Here is a 25,124-nt window from a genome sequence, read left to right on the forward strand (position 1 = left end):
TTCTAGAAAACTGATGAAAAATACATTTTTAAACAAATACCTATTTGTCATATTTTTCCATGAAATGTTCCATGATAAATCAAATGTTTATTAGAGTCCTGCTATCATGCTGTCTTGGGTCATTTGTACCTTATAAGGAAGTCCTTTTTATTTTGGTAATTAATGCCCATGGATTGGATCCCAGGTATGACTCACTATAGTCCAAATTTGGATCTTTAAATAAAATCACTCCACAGCAATACATCCTAGTGGATACACAAACCCCAACTTCTGAATGGACTGTATTCTAAAAATCAGTGATCAATGTATTTGTAATTTGGAAAACATTTGAAATTACTCCCAAAGAATTATTTAATACAGGATACAGGTGAACTATATTAATACAATAACAATAGTACTGTAGAATTTGGATAGTCTCCATATAGTTTCCAAGGATAAAAAATGAATTCCATGTTTTAACAGTAGACGCTTATCTTTGCTCCTCCCAGGGTCGCAACTAGCAAGTTTGAGACTTAAGATGTAAAAGTGACAGCGACCCAGTAGGTTGCAGGTATATTTGGCCAAGGGGAACAGCCTCCCTTTGCATACAGAAGCTCTGGAGTTGCTAGTTCCCTGCCCTTCTGCTGCCTCTCTTGCTTCACTCCCCACCAGCACTGTAAGAGGACTGGACTGGTCAAAGGTGAACTTTCAGTTTGCTGGAAAAGGCAGCATTTGCCAAGGTGGCTTTAACTATTAATGTTATTTTAATGTTATTGTTTACAATTTTAGAGTATCAGGGCAAAAACTTCATCATTCTGCTATACTCATAGTTGTGTCTCCTGTCCCCAGAAATAGTCAAAGCTGTGTTCTGTAACCTGCACCAGGGCTACACTTGCTAACTGTACCCTTCCACGATGCTCTGGACATGGGGTGGCAGCAGATGGGGGCGGTGAAAGGGCAGAACCTAGGGGGAGATGGGAAGATCACAGAGTAGACACAGGATTCAGTTCACAGAGAAACTGCTTCCTCTAGCAACTGAAGAAGAGAATGAATGAATTAGGGACTGTGAGCCTGCAGACTCGGAGAACACTGTATCCACTGGGTCTTGTGAGGCTGTGGCACAAAGTGTGGGCACTGGCTCATTTGTTTGTTCATTTATTCAACAGTTTCTGTACATCAACTATGCACCCAGCAATACTTGTGTCTGGATTCTCAGAGGATGAAGCACTGGTGCTCCCTGGGGAGATGGCAGGTGATCCACATGTTGTCACAGCAACAGCTAAGTCTCTGTCAGAAGCCAGAGTCGGGTGGGTAGGATGAAGTGGGTCAGGGGAAGCTGTTTATATGGAGGAGGAAACTGTTTGTAAGCTGATGTGCTGAAGAGATGGAAGGGTTGAGGGGAAAGTAAGACTGGTATACTTCACACTGTCTCAAGACCTTTCTAGAATCCACTGCATAGGTATCCCTGGGTCATAAAAGCAGAACCTAAGACCTAAAGCTGTGAAGGGAGGCTTACAATGTCCCTGAGGCATATGTGACATGACAGAGTCAGAAATGATATTTAAGACCTAAAGCTGCTGACCAATCATAGTGACAGTCAGGGCAAAGGTTACACTTTTAGAAAGTTCTCTGTGTGAAAAGAGCACCACTGAAGGATGTATTAAATGAACAGTTTCTTCTCCATGAAAGGCAAGCCTGCATTCCTTCCTCAAGATTCTAAATGGAACCCCGAAATAGTAATGGGAATGCCTAAATAGTAAGGCAGTCAGTGTGGCAAAGCAGAGAAGCAGACAAAGCATGAGAGGTGGCATCCTGTTCTTCAGCTCAGAGGAAACTTACAATGCGGCTTCCTTCTCCTTCAGCTCCCTGGCTCTTTCAAGTTCTTCAGAATTTTCATGGGCATTTCCCAGGACGGTCTTACTTCTCAGCATAAGGAATAGGAAAAAAATCACAATTAATTTCTAAGTTGGCCAAGTTGTTTATATTTTTTAAAAAAAATTTTAGATGTTGATGGACCTTTGTTTTATTCATTTATTTATATGTGGTGCTGAGAATCAAACCCAGTACCTCACACATGCTAGGTAAGTGCTCTACCACTGAGCCACAAACCCACCCAGTTGCAAAGTTATTAATGGTTTTAGTACAACTGTATCTCAGTGAGTTTGACCCCCACCCAAAAGAAATAAGCACTGCTGGTTTTCATTGAGGATGTATATGGCTCTCTCCAAGGCCATTCAGCTAATCTGTTTTCTCCCAAGGAATGCACTTGAGTGCATGCATATCCTAGAACTTCCACCTAGGTATCAAAGGTTAAAACTGAATTATCCACCCTTTCATAAACACCTTAAAACTCCCCAAGTAAAAAAGGAGGCAACTTAGCTCACAACCCCCTAACTTCTACCTTACTCCTTGACACCTTCTAGACAGATCAGCATCTCATTTATCCAGGAATGCAGTCCTAATCAATTTTACCTGTCGGAATGATTCTTTATTATCCAGAATTTCTTTTCTGGCCCTTAACAAATGGAGCACACCAGTTTCACATCTCCTACAGCATGTATAGAACGGAGCCTGCATACAGTAGGTACTCAATAAATGTTTGTTGAATTAATAACCTCCATAGCTATGGGATCTTGAGTGACATATGACCTTATTATCATTAAATAATAAATATAGCATTTATATAATAAAATACATTAAATAAATATAAAAATGAAGAACATTCTTATGCTCATGTGTTTTTCAAACTAATAATCATAAGCCATTTCTAAATAATGAAATAAATTTAGTGGATTGTTGTCAACAATTTTAAAAAATGAAATCAAATAGAAAATATCAGAATGCATCATCACAAATAATAAATGTAAATATGGTTTTATAAATTTTTATTTCTGTTTTATATGCACACATGTATGTGAATGTGTGTACAGGGTCATGAGGTAAGATGTATTTCTTACTGTGAGTCACCATTCAAAATGTTTAAAGGGGCTGGGATATGGCTCAGTGGTAAAGTACATGCTTAGCATATGTGAAGTCCCAGGTTCAAACTCCAGCACCAAAAATGTAAATAAAATAAAATGTTTAAACATCATTGCTCTACAAAAGCATTGGTTAGTACTGACCCAGAGTTAATTGTGCAGTAAATGATTTAATAGTTCTCCACACAGGGTCATCCAAAAGCATTCCTATGTCTGAAGCCTTTGAAGACAATTTTAAAAATTGTGGGGACCTCCCCATTTTTCCCCCTTGAACTGAGTCACTGATTTCTGACTTCTACTCCTAGTCACCTAGAATCCAAACATGTCCAGGGCAACCAACTTCATCTCCACTAGCTGCTGGAAGGCATTCATGCCCAGACTTGGAATAAAAGGCCTATTTTAATAGTATGAAGCTGTATTTGAAGGCTATTAGAATTATGCATAGGTGAATATTTTTGGTCATATGACATATACATTAGCAAATGTAAATATTTGTGGAAAATGAAGCATTTAAGTGGTAATGATGAAAACTATGGTATATGTCAAATAAATTATAAGATTTTGAATGGACTGAAAACCTGGGCTTGACAGTTCTACTTGGCATTCAACCCAAAGAACAGAAAGGAGAAGAAATTGTTCAGTGACGTGTAATAATCAAACATAAAGAGAGCAGAGGGAAAACCTGGGTTAAGGATAAAGCAATTCTAACTCCTTTGAGTCTGAATGAGAGAGTCTTTATTTGCAGTTTCCAGGAGGCAATATGAAAAAGACTTAGTAGAGCCTCCGCCTCCCTAGTCCTACCCCCAGAGGAAGCATGAGCAAGGCTGTTTTTACTTTCTATCCATGTCTGATGCAGCAGCATAGTGCAGAGCTGTCCGGCCCCAGTCATCTGTTTCATTAACGTTGGCTCCTGTGGTCACTAATGTCTCAATACAGTGGAAATGACAATTTGCAGCTGCATAGTGCAAAGGGGTCCTGTAAAACAAACAGTGATTTATTACTTCATTCAGCCTGGAAAACAGACCCATCATCAACTCTAGCACTGGTGGCAATATTCCTACGAGTGTGGAAAGCTCTTTGGCTCTCAGTGTGGAGGCTAAAGGATGTGCCTTCCTATGACTATAAATTGAAAGAGGATACAAAGACTGGTGGCTTCAGACAAGGCCAATCATGTTGGGTTTGATCTTTTTTTCTAGTCCTACTGCCTATCCTGGCTCAGGTCTGCCCTATTGTTTTTCTGGGGCCATTGCAAGATCATCTCATTAAGATGCATCAAGACCATTCCCATTAAGACCATTCTGAGCTCTCATCAAGCCTTCATCTAATTTCTAGTTGGTTTGAGCAAAGAACTGGATTTTCTAAAATATAATTCCTAAATATAAAAACTTTCAACCCTCCCCACTGATAAGGGCTGGCTTCTTCAGCCTGGAATTGAAGACTTTTGCAAGCTGGTCTCAATTTCTCTTACAGAGTATCTCTTTCCCTTAGATATACCCATTGGTATATTCAAGCTGAATGACCTCAGTTTTTCCATATCAGCTATACTTCCCTCCACCTTTGTCTATGTTGGTTTCTTCTTGGGAGGGCCCCTTCCTAAACCACATCTACCCATCAAAATTCCACTTATCCTGCATGTTCCAGAGGTTAGCATTCTTTCTCTAGTTTAAGATTGCTTAGCTACCATCAGAGTCTCTTGAGCTTTCCTCACATATTGCCTTGATTTTTAGCTACTGGTGTTTTGGCTCATCTTCTTTGAACATCAGTTCCTTGTGAGTAGTGATGTAGGTTCATGGGACAACCCACATGTTCTATTGTGAGTACACCTGCAAACTGGGCCAAATCACATCTGTTCTCCAGTTCTGGGTGTCCTCATCCTTATTTCAATAAGGACCTTTGAGCAGCTGTCCCCTAAGGTCTTTTCTAGGTCTAAAATTCTGTGTACACTCATACATTGTTGGTGGGACTACAGATTGGTGCAATCACTTTGGAAAGCAACATAGAGATTCCTAAGAAAGTTTGGAATGGAACCACCATTGACCCAACTATCCCACTCCTCAGTTTATACCCAAAGGACTTAAAATCAGCATACTGCAATGACACAGTCACATCAATGTTTATAGCAGCTCAATTCACAATAGCAAAACTATGGAACCAACCTAGAAGCCCTTCAACAGATTAAGGGATAAAGAAAATGTGGTACACATACACAATGGAATAGTACTCTGCCTTAAAGAAGAATGAACTTATGGCATTTGCAGGTAAATGGATGGAACTGGAGAAGATGGATTGGCTAAGTGAAATAAGCCAATCCCAAATAAGCAAAGGCCAAAGGTTTTCTCTGATAAGTGAATGCTGATCCATAGTGGGGGATGGGAGGGAAGAATGAAGGAACTTTGGATTTTACAGAGGGGAGTGAGGGGAGTGGTAGGGTGGGTGGGGATGGGAAGGACAGTAGATTGAGACAGACATTATTACCATATATACATGTATGAAAAAAGTTTAAAAAAATATTTATCACTGTCAAAAAAAGTTATTAAAAAAATAAAATTCTGTGTATATATAAAACTCTCTGGGAGTAGCTTTCTCATCTGTTAAAAAGAAGATAGTAGGCATTTCCTCTCTGCTAGGAGAACAGACAGAGGGCTACTCCCATTGGAGTGGCAAGAATGTGTCACTCAACATGAATCTGGAGGGATAAGTAGGAGCTGTCTTAGGTAGGTTGGTAAAAGAAGAAATTTAAAGCAACCTCCAAACAGAATACCAGTGGAAAAAAGGGGTAGAGAGCTGTTAGGGGAAAAATATATGACCAGGCATGTTCTGAAAAATATCATTGGGTGATTTTGTCAATTTGTGCACAAACCTTGATGGTCTGACCTACTACACATCCAGGCTATATGGGATCGCCATCAGGTATGTGGTCTGCTGTTAACTGAAATGTCATTATGTGATGCATGATGTGTGTGTGTGTGTGTGTGTGTGTGTGTGTGTATGAAAAAAGAACCCCTGTGCCAGGTAGCATCATGGCACAGTTTAGCTATATAAAGAACCAAAAGGGTAAGAAAACTTCTGTGGCCCATTGGTGGGTTGTGTGTGTCTGATGGTGTAAAATGTCTAAAAATTTATCCCAAGATGAAATGTCCAATACATACTTAAAAATGCTCTAGATCTTATGACCAAATTCTGGGTTCACAAGGCTAAAGTGTTTTACTCTACTACAAACAAAATTTTCTAACTTATATCCATGTAGGAGGTTTTTTTGTTTGTTTGTTTTGTTTTTTAATGTAAGAAGAAAACTGGTCCTTCTAAAGCAGAAGTTGAGAGAGGAGTTGCTTTTCTTATGTCTTGTGTTTGCTTTGTTGGCATTTCCCCGCAACACCGGGTTTCCTTCTGTGGGTGGAATGCCCCCAGCCAGCTCCCTGTTGACATTTCCATGCTACAGAATTTCTCAATTTCTCAATGATCCCCACTCCTTTTATGGGGGCACTTGAGGCAGAGTGCCCTGATTACATACCTCCCACTCTTGTCCTTTTTATGGAAATCTGCTCCACTGCTCTGCAAGAGTTTTATACACTCCACATTACTAGAAAGACAGGGAAAACATCATTAACATGGTAAAGGTTAGTTACTGGGCTATCTTCAGAAAGAGCTGCTTTCTGCAGGGTGTAGTAGGAGATGAAATGGTAGCACCAGGTTTAAATTCTGCTACCAAGAAATAACCCGAAGGTATAACAGTAATTCTATGTTGTAAGGATCTAAAGTTCCTTTTTCAAAGCTAATAAATCAATAATTTAAAGAGCTTGATAGAACATTTTCAATTCCATGACTAAGGAATTTAATGATTCTTTTAATGAATCATGTAATTGTGATTAAACCCTACAATGATGGTTTTATCATTTATCCTAAAATTCTTTTTCAAAACCATCAAGAGACCGTGAAACAATTACTTCAACTATAGTAACTTCATGTCACCTTTAAGCAATGAGTTGGAATGAATGAGCATTACCTTTTATTACAGCAGAATAAATCCCCCATGATAACTACTTTCAACTAGATATTCTTTAATGGAAAATAGAACAGTCATTCCCCTGTCTTTGTAATCCAGGTAAATAAATGTGTAGAGCCAAGGCTGAGAATGATGTAATGAAGCATAGTGGTCTTCCAAAGCTTCTTTGGCATTCACAGAAGCAATAAGTCATATTTAATCTTTTTTTTTTTTTTTTCAGTACTGGGGATCGAACTCAGGGCCTTGTGCTTTCGAGGCAAGCACTCTACCAGCTGAGCTATCTCCCCAGCCCAATAAATCATATTTAAAAGAGAGAAAAGGATTCACTGAAGTGGATCTTTCTATTGAAGAGCAGAAGCAAAATTTTAATTCTACTAGGAATTTCAGACATGAATTCAGAATGGTATGTTACCAATTTCTAGACAGGTCTGATATATATATATATATATATATTTTTTTTTTTTTTAATGTAGGCATAGAAAGGTCCAGTTTTTTTAAATGTAGGCATAATTGTTTTAAACTTGGGTGCTAAGAAATGGTCTATAATGTATTGTTTTATTACATCTGAAAGAAGAAAAATGATCTCATTAATAATAAGCCTGAGGAGGGCTCTTCCTATTCCACCTCCAACCTTATAGCCACTTTTCTCAGAGAACTAGCTACTTCAGTATAAAGTATAAGAACTTCTAATGACAAGTAAGTGTTGGTGTAGCATGCCAGTTGATATAGAGCACCACTTACTGAAAGATGGCAAAGGATCAAAGACAGAGGCAGATCCAAGGTGTGTGGCTCATGAGCTCATTTGGCTTGGGAGATGGGGTGAGGGAAGGTGCCTTTTTACCCATGTGAGTCAGGGCCCTAAAGCTACACAGTTAAGCCACTTCTGTTAAACAGTAACACAAATGGAGAAGCGCTGCTGTTCCTGAAGGACTAGGAAACTGATGAAGAACCAACACGTTTTCCTTACAAGGCCACCCAAGAGACACCATGTTTGGTCAGTGTGTGGTCATACATCAGTAATACATCAAACAGAGCTTTACTCTAATCACTGATGTGAAAATGAGAGGAGCTAATGGAAAATTCTCTTTATGACTTTAAAAAAAAAAAAAAGGCAAAGATTAAATCATTTCTTGCCCATCTTACTTTTTCTTGAACTTTGTATTTATTTGGTCATTATAAAGACTTAAAAATCTGATTTGAAATAAGGACAACAATGTCCATCAATGAGCATGAATTAATTCAATCTTGGGTTCTCTCAATGACCACCCACCTACCAACAACAACAACAAAAATTTAAGAACAAATTTCGAATTGATTTATTTTGGTGGGGGGGAGTCCAAGTAGATAAATATTCTATAGCCTGAATATCTAAAGTTAGAGAAGGTGCGGGGAGGAAACAGGGAAGAGATTCAGAAAGAAGAAAAACAACAAAAGCCCCTATTTGCTACAGGAGATGGGCTAACAATATTTCTTTGGAAGAACAAAATGCAAGCTGGTAATCTAGAAATGCAACTAGTGATAGTTGATATTTGGTAGAAGTGATTCTTACCCAATTTACTAAGGAATTTGCTTCTGGTTCACAGGCAACTTAAGTCAATTAAGACATGCTAAGCAATTAAGTCATGGGATAACAACAGTTGCTAAGTACTTACCCTCCTGCAGCAGCAGCATGAAGGCACGTTCTTCCAAATTTATCTGGGGTGTCTATTTCAAAGCCTGCAGACAGCACGTGCTCATTACTAAACAAGGATACTATGCTATACTTTTGTCCTAGTTAAACCACAAGAAACATTGCAGAGACAGAAAAATCAGTTAGTAGGAAAACCAGAAAGCAAGCAATTGTAGTCAGAAAGAGGTTGTCATGGAAACGAATGGTAACTGCTCAAGCTTGGCAATTTTATAGGAAGAACCGTGAAGTCAAGAAGGATTTATTTTCACATTCAGCCCTGGGTGAACCACAGTCCCATTTTTCAATCCCAGGATAGAAATTTATGAAACCAATTTGAGATAAGTAGGGCAACAGACAGGCAGACAGAACACATGGAGAAAACATGGAAGGCAAAGGAGTAATCCTAAAATGTAGGAATAGATATTTTCTTAAGTGTATTCCAACCTTTCTGTTGGTTTCAGATTTGGGAAATAGGCTTTCATGCAGGGATTATTTTTAAATATGCAAGAAGCAGAGAAAGCAGAATCAACTATAGGTAAACTACTTAAAGGGGAAAATTGCCTTTGGGATATCTGATAAATGAATTCATAAACAATCTTTGCCTTGCAGACCTCTACCATTTTTGAAAGCCAAGAAACTTCTTAATAGATGGAGATGGGTAAAAGTGGTGAAAAGAATGATTTGCAAAGCTCTGCTGTGGAAAGAATTTCTTGATTTCCAATAGCCTCACATAAAAAAATAAATAAATAAAAATGAGATGTAGGTGGAGGGAAATTGGCCTTACTGATTTTACAATGCCCATGGAGTAGGGAGGTAACGTGATATTTTCTACCACTAAAATGTAGGTGATTTGACCATTTTCCTTTGCTGAAAATACTGAATATTAAGCCACCATTTTAAGCCTCAAAAATGTTTTCCTTTCCTATGACTTAAATTTCCTAATAAGCTTTAACTTGAAAATCAGGTGAGACTACCTCTAGGGCAGGAAAACTGACATTAAACAGATTCAATTCCAAGGATCGCTGGGAGCTGTCACATGCAGTTAGCTGTAGAACCACCTCATCCTGCCAAGTCAGGTGTTGACATGAAGCACAGGTAGCCATTCATTCAGCCCAGACACCTGAAGCCACGTGACTCATATACGGGACACACTAAGTCTCATCTCCTGCAATGGATTTACTTACCCGATGATAACAACTTTCTGCAGCAGTCAGAATGAGCATTTAGGGCTGCTAAATGTAAGGGAAACATGCTATGGATTCCACACCTGAAAAGGAAAAAAGAAACAACAACAGAGCAGCTCGTGGCAACAGATCTCAAGATACATGCAGATCACGCAGAAGTTCTCTGATCAAAGCTCGTACCTTACACAGGGGTCTCTTGGTTTAAATAATTTTGTAATTCTTCCATTCAATAAATATTAATGCAATAATTTTCTACCTTAAAATAATAAAATTCTGGATCTGAGCCAGAATTAAAATCCTCTAATCATATGAGTGTACATTTTTAAGAAAATCTGTTTCACATTAACGAATACCTTTTAAAGTTAATTTTCTTACTGTTTCTTTCAGCTTAGTGGTTTAAGTCTCATTCATTTGCTCAAGCATTTGCAGGACACTTTCTTAGCATCAGAGGCTATGCTAAGAGCTTGGAATAACAGTGCTGAGCAAGATACACCTGCCGTATTGAAAAACACTTGTTTTATTCTTTGATTTGATAAAATAAATGCTTATTATTGGCCCATGAGGTGCCAAGCATTTTAAGAGTTAATAATGGCTTTATTATTGAAAATAAAATTTTAGATGGGAATAAAGTCAAATGTTTACCTTTTTCTGGCGAAATTTCATCTAATAGATATTTATATTGCACATTAACCCACATCACTATACAAAAACACAGCTAGGAGTGATAAACATTACTTTGTGTATAATTTCATAAGCCTATCATATATTTTTCCCAACAGTATTGCAGAAAGAATCTAGAAAACAACTCATTAGATTAACCCCAACCATAATAGTTCTCAGGATGATCCTTTAAGGGACAGGCAGCCTCTGATGGCGGCACTTTCTATCTTCAGAATTTAATCCTCCTCCTCCTCTTTCCCTACCACCTCTCCTTGAACAAGGACCCAAAGTCACATGCTAAATCACAGTTCATAACAAACAGAATCACAAGGTGGTTCCTGTGTGCTCATAAGCATTTATAATGTTAGTGACCATTTCCCACAACATCTCATTTTAATCAAATAAAAAATTTCAGATTTTAAAAACCCTCTGAACATGAGCGACTATGGTACTATAGCTATCTACACCCTGCAGCCTTAATTACCTAAGTTTCTTCTCTGGCACAAGGTGGCCCATTTTCAGATTTCACGCTTCATAAAGAAATACATATGATTTGAATTTGTTAAGCTTTGGTTACATGGATTTTATTTGCCATCCCAGAAGTTATTATGGGTGTGCAAAGATGTGAAGGAATATACATATCCACAGATATTTCATGGTATTCAGTTTTCTGCAAAATGTGAGTCTCTCAGCAATTAACCACCACTCTCTCTTTCATGCTAACTTCTATTTATTAGTGTTTTTGTTCTATCTTCCCTCTGTTAGTTTTCCTTTCCCTATATGGAGATTTCCAGCTCAGTGTATATAATAGCTGGCATCCATCAAGAAATGCAATTTGCCAGTCTTCCGGGCAGTGTCATGTGGAGGAGAATTGCTTATAATTGCCTTTCTCATCATTTACCAAAAAAAAAAAAATTCTGAAAAGCATCAAGGATGACCTTGGTGCTCATTGAAAGGAAGAGGGAGTTGGGGGATGGGGGGGAAGATATTCCTTATTTACGATTATTTATATTGTTCCCTTTTTATTTAATAGACACAGACTATTTTTAAACAATGTTTAACATGTTTTAAAGTGCCTTACTAAATGAAACTTTAAGCTAATGTGATTTTCCCTAGCCATTTTATTTGTTTGGGGGAGTAAAATGTCAAAAATATGTGATTAAATATCTCTGAACTTTTAGAAAAGGAAAATAGGATAGTTTTGAGTTCCTGAAAGAACATACTTGAAATCAAGAACTGGATTTAAGATTCTTTGAACCTACCTCATTCTTTAAACATACACATGCACAAACACACATGCTCATACCCATTTTTATAAAATATATCTTTATATAAAATAACATAAGCAAATGAATTAGAGAAAATAGCATCAAAGTCTGTAAGAAGTCAATTGAGAAAAACAAAAAGTATAAGTGATAAGTGTAATAGCAGCAACACTATAATATATCCCATAAAGTTCGTTACCAATACTTGTAACGAACCTTGCCACCTTATCCTGTCTTTAGGTAATTCATCATACCCTACATTAGCTAATTATTCCATTGTGTTCACTGTTACTTACAAAAAAGATATAGAACTACTCTAATTTAAAATGTCTAGCACAAATTCTGCTTACTTCATTTTTTTTCTTCTACAGTTAATAAAAAGTCACCACCTCAGTGTAGGTTTTGAAAATGTATTAGGGTAGACTCAAGTATTATTGGTATTTGAACTTGAATATGATACTATGGTTCAAATAGTAAAATTAAAATCAAGTCATGATTGAAAAGAAAAGCAGAATTCAGAATCTCAGAATCTTGCAAGAAATGATCCATACATTTCAAAATAAAACTATTCCTTTGTTGTCATAAAATAAGACTGCTCATCAAGGAAGGATTATAAAACCTTTAGTAGGAAAATTAGAACTTGGCTTAGTCAAACAAGAAGCCTCACTCTTATTTCATCAGGTATACATCAAGGCCTATCAAGAAAAAAGGTTCCGAAGAACCCTAAAGTTAACATGCATGAGTTACAGGAAAGAGGAGACCGATTCCAGTTAAATTGCTACATTTATTTGACAAGTCATAAAATTAATGGAACCCATTTGTATTTAGCTATTTCTAATTTGGCTGTTAGCGGGCATCTCCTACCCAGTTATTTCAGAATAAATGAGATCTGAAAGACTGTCCTTGTTGAGAGCTATCAGGTGAAGAAAAGGCATTTGTGCCATTAGAATATGAATTCTTCTATGCTTTCTTCTTAGTATCAGGAGACTTGGCTTCCCCTTCCTACATCCAGTCTTTTCTAGAGTCTTTAGGCTATGTGGAAGAGAACACTGTAATTGAGGTAATGGGGTCAGAGACTTTGGGTTTGAGTCCTACTTTTGCTACTTGCTAACTCTTTGATCTTTGGCAAGTACATAACGATTCCCTCATCAGGAAAATTAAGATAATTACAGTGTCTGTATCATACAACAATTGTAAGGACTTGTTAGGATAATGCATTCCAAGTGCTAGAGCATCTGGCATGTGGTAAGCCTTTACCATCCATGTTAGTGTTATCACTAGCCTTGTGATTATTAGTTTAAGGGGTAATCAGCAGTCTGAGTATTGAAGTTGTAATCAGGTTGTGCTATCTTAAAATCAGGTGTGTGACTCCTTAGAAGGTGATTAGTGAGCATTTCTGTTATTTTTCCATCTTTCTAAATATTTTACAACACTTACCTCACAAATCTTCTAGGGAAAGGATTGGTTTAATTTTGCTCACAGAGTGGGCAAGACAAAAACATATCCTAAACTCAGAATAGGATGATTTTTATGAGTCTTACTCGAATTGTCAGCCTAAATCTAAAAATCAAGCTTCTTATGAATTTTATCTATGCCAGTTTAGATATTTATTATGTTCCCCTAAGTTATAGGCATTTGGGTTTCTCTGCCACAAGGAGACCTGATCCTTGCTATTTGCAGTCTACAGACATTTTCAGTGGTTTCTTTAGAATAAGTCCAAACACTCTAACATGGCCAGAAAGGTCCTTTCTGGATCTGGCTATTGCCCAACCTATGGGTATTCTAGCATCTCGGTGAACTTCTTTTCTTTCCCCACAAGAACTAGGCTCTGTCCTGCCCCACTCAGCATCTGTTCTGAGTTAAACTACAGAAAGTACCCTGACTTAAAAGTTCAGAGAAGCGAAACTGGAAAAAAAAGAAAGAAAACGTTAAAAGACATTCTAATCAAGGGCTGACAATACTTTTTTTAAAAGCCCACCTGTGACAGTTAAGTGTACCCCCTCAGAGTGGTGCCCCCTCAGAGTGGTTGCTGTGACAGTTAAGTGTACCCCCTCAGAGTGGTGCCTGGCATAGGTAAGCACTCGTGAGCATTTTCTATTACAGGGTTGTCAAATCATATAGTTAACATGAATGCTGTTGTTTTCTGTTTGCATAGATTTTATAGTTTTTAAAGAATTACTGCTTTATTGGTATCAAAAGCCAAAGAAGTTTATATCTAGACTTACATTTATACATATTCAAGTAACTTTATAATAAAAACAAGCCTAAATTGAGGACTTAAAATACTCTCTCTACCAAAGTCTTATTAATTGCTACTCCTGCAATTGCTAATCCTACAGTCTTGGTTAAACATTGCTTCTTCCTGGAAGCCCACCCTAGTCTTGTCAGACAGTATTTGATGTCCCAGATATGTTTTCCATGATCCCAATGGCACTGGTGTCATACATTTAGCATAATTGTGACTGCTTATTTAAATCCCCCGCCCATGGATTATAAGTTACTCGAGGGTAGGGACCTCTTCAACCCAAAACCTGGCACAATGTGTGACCCTTAACAGGCTCTCAACAAATATTCGATGAATATGTGTCAGAGCCAGTTATCTGCATAACTATAGCACCCCAAATCTGCTGCAGTAGGGACAGAAAAAGAACTGAGAGCACACGTGGTGAGGTGGAAGGCAAATTAAAATTCTAGAGATAAGGGCCCCACACCCAACAAAGTTGAAGAAGAAAACCAAAGGGCTTTGAGGCCACATAAAGTCGCATGAGCACTGAGTCATGCTGCAGAAAGTGCCTGACTTCAAGTTCAGAGAAGCAGAAAGGAAAACAAACAGACAAAAAACATTCCAATTGAGGACTGAAAATAACATTCAAATAAGTCCACAAGAAAATAACAATGATAAAACTTCTACAAAGAACTTTTAATATACATTGGCCATACTGATTCTGAATGGAGATGGGGCATTTTAATAAATTCTATTTCTATTAATTCTATTTCTATTTCTATTATTATTATTCTATTTTTATTATTAATTCTATTTCTATTAAGAGAATTTATTAAAATAGAATTAATTCTACTCTGTTAATAGAATTTATTAAATGCTATTAGTTTACTTATTTACAGAAGAAAATACCTGTTTTTCTCCTCTTTATTAAGTTATGCTACATAAACCATAAGGAAACCAGAGATTTTCTCAGGGGTTTTTAGCAAATCTCCAATTCTTCTCCCCTTCATTTACTATTCCCCCTAAGGTGGATTCTTCTTCCCATGCACACAGAAGCACAAACACAGACACAGGTACACACTCTCAGTCACTGAACCAATGTCACACAGCTTATCCCCAGATGTCCCCAGACATGCTGTGACAAAAGAAAGCAGATGTGGCTTATTAAAGCTGGGATAAGGTTTCCTTTGTCTCTGTCCCTTGGACACAGCACAGTCAAAGAAGGAAAGGCCACTTGAACAAAACACCATTTCCAAGGCACTTTACTATACAGTGTGTTGGCTCAAATCGAAAGCAAACTAGTTGCAAGGAAATAAACTTTGTGCTTATTGAACTAAAAATTTTTTCTGGGAAATTTTAATTATTGGTCCCAGTTTATGTTTATCTCAAAAATGGGAATGAAACTAAACCCATATCTCTCACCATGCACGAAACTAAACTCAAAATGGATTAAGGACCTCGGAATCAGACCAGAGACCCTGCAGATTATAGAAGAAAAAGTAGGTCCAAATCTTCACCTTGTTGGTCTAGGACCAGACTTCCTTAACAGGACTCCCATAGCACAAGAAATAAAAGCTAGAATCAACCACTGGGATAGATTCAAACTAAAAAGCTTTCTCTCAGCAAAGGAAACTATCAGCAATGCGAAGAAAGAGCCTACAGAGTGGGAGAATATCTTTGCCAATCATACTTCAGATAGAGCACTAATCTCCAGAATCTATAAAGAACTCAAAAAACTCTACTCCAAGAATTCAAATAATCCAGTCAACAAATGGGCTAAGGAAATGAATAGACACTTCACAGAAGAAGATCTACAAGCAATCAACAAACATATGGAAAAATGTTCAACATCTCTAGTAATAAGAGAAATGCAAATCAAAACCACCCTAAGATTCCATCTCACCCCAATTAGAATGGCGATTATCAAGAATACGAGCAACAACAGGTGTTGGCGAGGATGTGGGGAGAAAGGTACACTCATACACTGCTGGTGGGGCTGCAAATTAGTGCAGCCACTCTGGAAAGCAGTGTGGAGATTCCTTAGAAAACTTGGAATGGAACCACCATTTGACCCAGCTATCCCACTCCTTGGCCTATACCCAAAGGACTTAAAATCTGCATACTACAGAGATACAGCCACATCAATGTTCATAGCTGCTCAATTCACAATAGCCAGACTGTGGAACCAACCTAGATGCCCTTCAATTGATGAGTGGATAAAGAAACTGTGGTATATATATACAATGGAATATTACTCAGCCATAAAGAATGATAAAATTATGACATTTGCAGGCAAATGGATGAAATTGGAGAATATCATGCTAAGTGAGATAGGCCGATCTCAAAAAGCCAAAGGACGAATGATATCGCTGATAAGTGGAGGATGACACATAATGGGGGGGAGGGAAGGGTTAGAGTTAGGGTTAGGGAGGGGGGCAAGTATGGAGGAAGGAACTACTGTATAGAGGGTAAAGAGGGGTGGGAGGGGTGGGGGGAAGGGAAAAAATAACAGAATGAATCAAACAACATTGCTCTATGTAAATTTATGATTACACAAATGGTATGCCTTTACGCCATGTACAAACAGAGAAACAACATGTATCCCATTTGTTTACAATAAAAAAAAAAAAAAAAACTTCCCTAATAACCTAAAGTCGAAGGACATATACTACTGAAAATATTGGCACATGACAGGTAAAGATGGTTGTAGTTATTTTACGTCTACTTAATTAACACTGATCCATTTGATCTCTGGCTTTGGACTTGAGTCTGGCTGAGAACTCCAGAACCTGAGAAGGGCCTCGTAAGTCCCAGTGTCACACTCTTGCCACAAACTGAGCTGCCTCTTTAAACTTGAGGGTAGGGACCTCTATAGCAGTCAAGTCAAGAATGGCCTTGGCTTACAGTAGGTTCCTTTTTTTTCTAAGAAGGATGCCCCACTGCTGATACCATTTGTCAGTATTTCCCTCCTCTGCAGGACCTTAGCCTCCTCCTTAGCCCAAGACCTCATCTCTTCCTCCTGGGACATTTGCAAGAGTCTGCCAACTGTCTCCATTCTGGACGGCCTCCAGAATGTCTGGATGCCTCATCAGAGTGATCTCTCTTGTACACAAATGGGATCATCAGACCCAACCAGCCCCACCCACTTAAAATTCCTTAGCAGCTTCTGGATGTCTCAGAATGGAATCCAGTTCCTTGGCAGGACATGCAAGATGTCTTGACTGAGGCTCTTCCTGCCTTTCCACCTTGTGTCTTCCACTTCCCCACATATCAGATCACTCACTTGAGAAACTGTTTTTACTACATTCACAGGTTTGTGTCTTTATCAAGGCTGTTTCTTCTTTAGGGAAGGTCCTTCCTTGCTTTTTTCTTTTTTCTATCCTACAATTCTGTCCACCTGGAAAACTCTTATACATCATTCCTTTTGCTGAAATGTCACCTCTTGTGGGGGGACCCAGATAGGGTTTCTCAAACTCTGTGAACCACAACTGGGTCCAAACCTCCATTGTAACAAGCCTTATAGTACTATAGTCATCTGCTTTTGTTCTATCTCTGCCACTAGATTGGGGAGCCCAGAAGGTCATTAGAACTGAGTTCAACTTAATGTTGAACTGATGAAGGTAAAGCATTATATAGTACAAAGCTACCAGAGTGCACCATATAATTCACTTCAAGTCTAGCACACCGGGTCCTCTGTGAACCAGATTCAAAACATGATCCCACCACAACTTCCCTGGACCATTTAAATTCTGGTTCATTTTCAAGCAAGATTTTCAATTCCTTTGCACAACTTTTTTGACAAATAAACAGAATTCCTAATATATGCTGCCCTCATGTTTTTCTTAAAAATTCAATTATGGTTACCCACAGTCTTTGTGATCAAGGCTAAACTCTGCATTTGGGCATTCAAAACCCTCTTTAATTTGGCTCTATCACATATTATTAAGTAATAAAATAACAGTTAACATTTATTGGTAGCTTATTATGTGCCACATACTGGTCAAAGAGCTTTTAAAATGGATTATCTTTTTAATAACCTTAGCAGATATATTTATATAACTTACATAGATCTTACCATATACCAGAAAGCTTAATTAGTAATTAAATCATTTAATCTTCATAACAAACCTATAGATAGGTACTATTATTACTCCTATTTTTCAAATGAGGAAGCCAAAGCACAGAGGGATTGTGCAATGGGCTCAAAAGTGAGGCAGGTTGGAATGGAGTCCAGGGAGAGCCTAGGAATCCTGGTTCCCCCCTCCTGCAAACCTGTCCCCACCTCCTGCCCCAGTGCAACTCTGGGCAGAGCACAGCATTGTCACCTTCCTCTACACTGTAGGCAACTGCTTCCCCTCCTCGGTTGCTCCTGCTTTTCCTCCTTGTGTGGAGTGGCTGCAACCCTCTACTTTGCTCAGATGAACCTCATCTTCCAGAGCCTATTAAGACTCATCTTCTCCTTGAAGCCTTTTCAGAAACCTTTGCCCCTCTGTGCTGTCTCCCTCCTCTCTATGTCTACAGTGTGTGCACCAAACATTTTGCCACTCATGTCCCTTTCCATTCACAACCTTAATGCATGTAGTTATTTGTCCTAAGTGAATTTTGGTCCCCAACAAAATTGAGTACCCTAAAGACACCAATCTGGAAACTTCTTCTGAAATCTCCCCAAGATCTGGCATTGTGACAGACCTCTGTGGTGGCTTTATATATTCCTGTGCAACTATATGTAAAATGAAGTCAGGCCCCACTTCCCTATGTGATAGATGTACTCAATTGTACCCCATAACCCCCCCAAAACTGAGCAAGAATCCTGAAGAAGTTCTAAATTTGCCCCCCCCCCCCTTTTTTTTTTCTGTTAGGTTAACATTGAGCATGGGAAAGAAACAGAAGAAAATTAGAAAGCAGAGTCAGGAATCAAGTTCAAGACTCCTTAATTAAAACCACTGCAAAGGGCCTGGTTCTGATGTAGCTGAAAAATAAAATGATTCTTCCCTGCATCTGTCATTAAAGTCACTTAATTTATTTCAAATTTAATTTGTGGTTAGTCTAATAGCACAGACCCACTTTAACCTGGACAGACGGGGAAACTCCACAGGTGGCAGTACCCCTTTGGCAGCGTGCCTGCGTGTGGCAATGATACCACTGTATTTTGCAGTAACCTACTTGGCAGTGTCAGCTCCGCTGGTTATTAAGGTGTTGATCAAAAGCTCATGACCATATCTTGCAGCCACATGGAGAGGAGTGTTGCCATCCTTATCCACACAGTCAATTTCACCTCCTGAAAGAGAGATTTTAATTCAGCATAACACAAGGAATCAGGCTGATTCAGTTACGACATTCTGTGCTCATCACTCATGAAGACCAGATGTTGAATTTCTTTTCTACTCCACTGTGCATCTCTGCTCTCAAGTACAAGAATGTTTTTTAAGAACACAAGTCACCATCTGAAGTGTAGTAGCATTATATCTGCAGAGAGAGAAGTCTACTAGAAATGTTTTGTAAAAAAACTGTCCATATTGTCTTATTTAAGGATCTTACAACTAACTTCCTGCTCTAAATAAACAATATAATCAAATTCCATAAAATGTAACTCTGAAGTTATATTTAATTTTAATTGAAAAATTAAAGACGTGTAAATGTCATACACAAAAAACCAAAAAGAACAGAGAGATCAAGAAAAGATGCCAATGGTTTGATTATCTAACTTAAAATATGAATAAATAAAAGTAAAAGCTTAACTACAAACTTAAAATGCTTATATAATTATCAAGTTAATAATTTTTAATATATTAAAAATATTTCTCCCAACTTTTCTCCCAACTTTTAATTTCTCATTTCTTTCTCTCTTTTCATGTGTGTATGTGAGTGTGAATAAATATACTTGATCATTTATCTGAGGAACCATTTTGAAATAAGACATCATGATATTTCTCCCCAAGAATGTTTTTCCTAAGAACAAGCACATTCTCACACATAAATGCATTCTCTTTTGTATCCAAGAAATTTAACACTGGTATAATTTTATTCTAATTTCTTCAACCATCCCCCAAACATGCTTTAGAGTTGTTTTGTTGTTGTTTAAATCTGAGATCGAATCAAGGACTCTGCAGTTGTTTGTCTCTTTAACTTCTATTAATCTAAACTAATCCTCTTGATGTGGGGAAAAAGGTACACTCATACATTGCTGGTGGGGTTGCAAATTAGTGCAGCCACTCTGGAAAGCAGTATGGAGATTCCTCAGAAAGCTTGGAATGGAACCACCATTTGACCCAGCTATCCCACTCCTTGGCCTATACCCAAAGGACTTAAAATCAGCATACTACAAAGATATAGCTACATCAATGTTCATAGCTGCTCAATTCACAATAGCCAGATTATGGAACCAACCTAGATGCCCTTCAGTTGATGAATGGATAAAGAAACTGTGGCATATATATACAATGGAATATTACTTCACCATGAAGAATGATAAAATTATGGCATTTGCAGGCAAATGGATGAAATTGGAGAATATCATGCTAAGTGAGGTAATCCAATCTCAAAAAGTCAAAGGACAAATGATCTCGCTGATAAGCGGATGAGGACATATAAGGGGGGGTAGGAGGGGTTAGTGTTAGGGTTAGGGTTAGGTTTAGGGTTAGGGATAAGGAGGGTGGTAAGAATGGAGGAAGGAAGGACTGTATAGAGGGAAAAGAGGGGTGGGAGGGGAGGGGGAAGGGAAAAAAATAACAGAATGAATCAAACAACATTGCCTTATGTAAATTTATGATTTTTAATTAAAATAAAAATAAAATAAAATAAAATAAAAAATAAATAAATAAAGTAATCCTCTTGCCTTTTATTTATTTTTTTAATAAGTAAATGATGAAATTGTTGGAGACCAAATCAGGTTAGGTAGGATGTCCTGCCTTCTGGAGTTGCCTGAAATTTCTCTCATTATTAGATTCAGGTTAAACATTTTGGCAAGAATGCCGCTGAGTTTGATGAGTACCTCCTGCCACATCTCAGCACACACACAGGTTGAGTTATTCCATCGCTGGGTGATACCAAGTTTGATTATTTGCAGTGGGCACAGAGTTTCACGATGGGCAGATGAAAAAGTTCTGGGAATGGTTTGTGCTGATGGTTGCACAACAATGTGAGTGCACTTAATGCCACTGAACTGTTAATTCTTAAAAATGATAAATTGTATGTTATGCACACCATACTTCAATTTAAAAAAAAAAAAGAAAGAAAGAAATTTGATTAAGATAGTGCCAGGCCTGGGGATGTAGCTCAGTGGTAGAGCACTTGCCTAGCATGTGTGAAGCCCTGGATAACATCCCCAGCACTGCAAAAGAAAGAATGAAAAACAAACAAACAAAAAGGTGCCTGCCAGCACACCCAGTGCAAACAGGTATTTCCCCTTTGTAATTTATAAGCAATTCATGTGGTGATACTTTGAGACTCTGCAAATTTCCAAACAGATTTTCCCACAATGACTTTAGCTTATATAGTTGAAAATCGACCTGAATTCTTTATTCTCTGTGTTGATTTTATCATTTTGTTACATAGTTGGATTCATTTTTTTTATAAATAAATCTAGTAAAAAATTTTTTGCTAGGAATGATTTATTTTACTAATATGTAAAACATTTATATGTTTCAAATGTCAAAATTATATTCACTCTCGTTTCTATTTCTTCCATTTCAAACCCAACCATTTCCTATAGTAATCATTTTTGTTAGTCTTGGTTTATGCTTCTGTGTTTCAACCTTTCACTTACTATATCCTGGAATTCACTCCTAGAGATCGTTTCTTATGGCTCATCCTTCTTTTCTGTAGAGCTTCGTTGTTTTCTATTGCAGGATGTATTAGTTCAGTACAGTTTGCTATCATCAGGAAGACTACAGGGAAATAATCTTAGCGTACACTCTTTTATATTGGTCAGATGTATCTTTAGGGTAAATTCCTAGAAGGGACATTTCATGGTTAAAGGGCAAATGAATATGTGACTTTGTCAGAGTGTGCCAAATTTCTTTCTGTGCAATTCTGCACTCCAACCAGCTTCCCCACAGCCTTGTCAAGCTTTTGGATATCCGCCATTTGTCAAGTGAGAACTGGAATCTCAGCGGAGGTTTTATTTGCATTTTTCTTATTACACTGGAAGTTGGCCATCTTTCCATGTATTGAAGGGCCATTTTTTTTTTCTATGAAATTTCTTTAACTTTTGCCCATTTTAAAAAATGTGCATGTGTGGCCTTTTATTCCTCGATTTTCCTTTTTTTTTTTTTTACATATACAAATAAGTTTTATTTCCATATTCCTTGATTTTCAATAGCTCTTAAAACATTTGAGAAATTACCAATTTGTCAGTAACACATGACAGAAGTAGTTTTATCCCAGGTTTTCATTTGTCTTTGGTTTTATTTATGGTGTTTTTATCCTGTAAAAAAATTTTTTTTGGTAATATATAAGTCTTTTATTATTTGGGTTTTAAGTTGTTAGAAGGGCTTTCTCCACATTCTGGTAGTGAAGAAATAAGTACATGTTTTCTAGAGTATAAAGGTTTTACTGGTTAGTTGAAACATCTGATTCATTTGGAGTTTATTTTGGTAATGGTGTCTTAGTTGACTAAATAAATGTTCTCTGAATGCCAGAAAGTATCAAAGTCCAAGAAAAGGACCTGAACAATTCAAAGAAGCAGAAAATAGATTAGCTGTTGCCAGGAGCTGGAGGAGGGAGGAATGGAATGGGGAGTGACCACTAATGGGCATGAGGTTTCCATTGGGGCGAGGAAAATGTCCTGGAATTAGATAGTGGTGATGGTTGTGCAACCTTGGAAAAATGCTAAAATCCACTGAATTGTGTGCTTTAAAATGTTGGCTTTTATGATATGTGAATTATATTTCAACTAAAAAAGGAAATATCTGAAGAAACTACAGAAATAGGTAAGGAAGTAAAGGAGGCATAAGCACACCAAGCGGGGAGCGGGGGGGTGGGTCACAATGTGTGCTCGCCCTTCTCTGAGCTAATATGCACTTGTCCCTTAAAGAAGGACAAGTATATTGGGGCAAAGAAGTAAATTATTCTGAGGTTCTGTTCATTGACCATTCTGTACAGGAAAAAATTTCTGCATCATTATGGATATCTGTTAAGTTACTGAATTATCATGTCGTGCTCTTAGATATCAAGTATTTTAGAATAGATGTCATTAGAAAATTGTGTTTCACAAAATAGTCTACAAATTTCCATTAATTTTGATCATGCTTCCATTACTAATTACATTGATCTAAATAAGAAATATTAAACTGAATTATACTGTTCTAAGATATGCTAATGCTATAATGTTCAGTGTGTATATCTAAACTGTGCATATAATCTCTATTTTCCAGATGAGAAATCTAAAATCCTAAGAAATGTAAATATTATGTAAATGGCTTTGTTCAATCTAGAAAGATTTGTTTTAAGTAACATTTTGATTGAGATAGTAATTTTCTTGTCCTAGAAACTTTAGAAGATCCAGCAAAATACAATGAAGAAGTCATATAAATTCCATAATTATTCTAGATAGACAATATTAATATTCTGAAATATTTCCTGTGTGTGTGTGTGTGTGTAAAATTTTCCCATGAGATCATAGTGTGGAAAATTTTGTATCCTATTTTCTCCCTTAATGTTACATCATAAATACTTTCCAGGTCATTTATTTTTTTCAATTAGTATAACTGTAAATGACTCTAGAATATCAGTATTTAGAAATCTTACTTAGCAAGTGCCCAATTATTAGGCAATGAAGTTATTACCAAATTTTTTTTTTCTGGTGATTTGTTTATTCCTATGAACACTTGATTCTACAATACAGTTCACAGAATAAATAGAGGCACACGGCTATAATTTCCACCATAGTCTGCTGTTGAGGAAGATTTAGTGTGAAGATGGGATCTGGGGGTGTGTCTGGGTCCTGCAGTCACTGGAGGCCTCCTGATGAACTGTACAGGGATTCTACCTGCCAAGAACTGACTGAGGCCTGAAAATCAAGACTCTTAGTGGGAAAGTCACAGCAAGTCAAATGTGAGAAGGAGCCAATGCTTGTTCAGTTCACTGCAGTCCCAGGATGGGTCCAAGTCTACCTACACCCAGGGGTTGAGGTGAGTCTGATCTACCACCTATAGGGAAAGAACTGTGTCAATGTAGGCCTTCCCTAGCATTCAGCGCGCTCTCCGGGAGGGCCTCATGGCCTGGATATGTCTGCCCTTTGCCCTGGAGTGAGTAACAAATACAAGTTATAAGGTTACTATTATATCAGTTTCTTTCTTGACTAGGCCACAAAGAGATCCTATCTGATGTCTAAGGAAGAAGAGACACAAATGGGGGTTAGATTATGTGCCCTAACTCAGGTAAGGAAGATGACTTGTAAAGTCAAGAGAGAAGAAAACACACTCTTACCAAATCCTTCACAGGGGAAACAAGTAAAGACTAGTCTGATCAGACAAAGTGGGAGTCTGGAGCCAGGATTCAAACTGCAGTGAATGAGAGGCTGATATACAGAAAAGCTCTGGCTTTGACTTTCACAGGGCCACTGTACTCTCTAAGACGCCCCTATCTTTTTCCTCATTTCTCCAGGGCCATGCACAGCATTGGCCCTAAGTGGGGGCTAGGGTCATCTGCCCCAAACATAGGCAGAATAAAGAGATTCTGAATCACGTGGCAGCAATGGAGTGAAGGTCGCAGCCAGTGTGCACTGGGTAACACCAGGTCTTAGGAATAGGAAATACCAACAAGTAAGAAAACATAGCTCCTGTGGCTGGGCACAGTAGTGCACACCTGTAACCCCAGCAACTCTGGAGGCTGAGGCAGAAGGACCAGCAACTTAGCGAGGCACTTAGCAACTCAGCAAGACCCTATCTCTAAAAAAAAAAAAAAAAAAACACACACACACAAAAAAGGGTCGGGGGTGTGGCTCAGTGGCTAAGTAACCCTGGGTTCAATTTCCAGAACCACAAAGAAAAAAAAACACGGCTCCTGTCTCCGGCAAATAAGCATCAGGAAGACAACTGCTAACCACTGTTTCAGGGTCTTTGGTCCAAAATCCTCGGGGCTTTCTGTGATCAAATCCTGATTGGCAGGTGATGGGGCACATCACAGGCTTTGGCTCTGTGGTCATTCTCATCTCATCTCAG

At 38.0% G+C, this 25,124-nt stretch overlaps 1 protein-coding gene across 8 annotated transcripts in view; it reads right to left on the minus strand.

The window, feature by feature from the left end:
• ANKRD44 (ankyrin repeat domain 44) overlaps positions 1–25,124 on the minus strand; it is a 317,692-nt gene that overhangs the window by 108,667 nt on the left and 183,901 nt on the right. For 5 of the 8 annotated variants that reach the window (XR_013762680.1, XM_079132583.1, XM_079132577.1 and 2 more), the window contains exons 10-15: positions 19,126–19,240; positions 9,814–9,896; positions 8,613–8,676; positions 6,469–6,537; positions 3,792–3,932; positions 1,819–1,902 (exon numbers count right to left, since the gene is read on the minus strand). Coding sequence is in view for 7 of the 8 variants with exons in the window: in XM_079132583.1 (XP_078988709.1) it covers positions 1,819–1,902; positions 3,792–3,932; positions 6,469–6,537; positions 8,613–8,676; positions 9,814–9,896; positions 19,126–19,240 (556 nt within the window). In the remaining variant the exon portion in view is untranslated. The remainder of the gene's footprint in view (positions 1–1,818; positions 1,903–3,791; positions 3,933–6,468; positions 6,538–8,612; positions 8,677–9,813; positions 9,897–19,125; positions 19,241–25,124) is intronic. The other 3 variants (XM_079132580.1, XM_079132578.1, XM_079132582.1) reach the window with 1 other exon arrangement.

Source organism: Sciurus vulgaris (genome assembly GCF_902686455.1).
Source record: "Sciurus vulgaris genome assembly, chromosome: 3".
Classification (NCBI taxonomy): domain Eukaryota; kingdom Metazoa; phylum Chordata; class Mammalia; order Rodentia; family Sciuridae; genus Sciurus; species Sciurus vulgaris.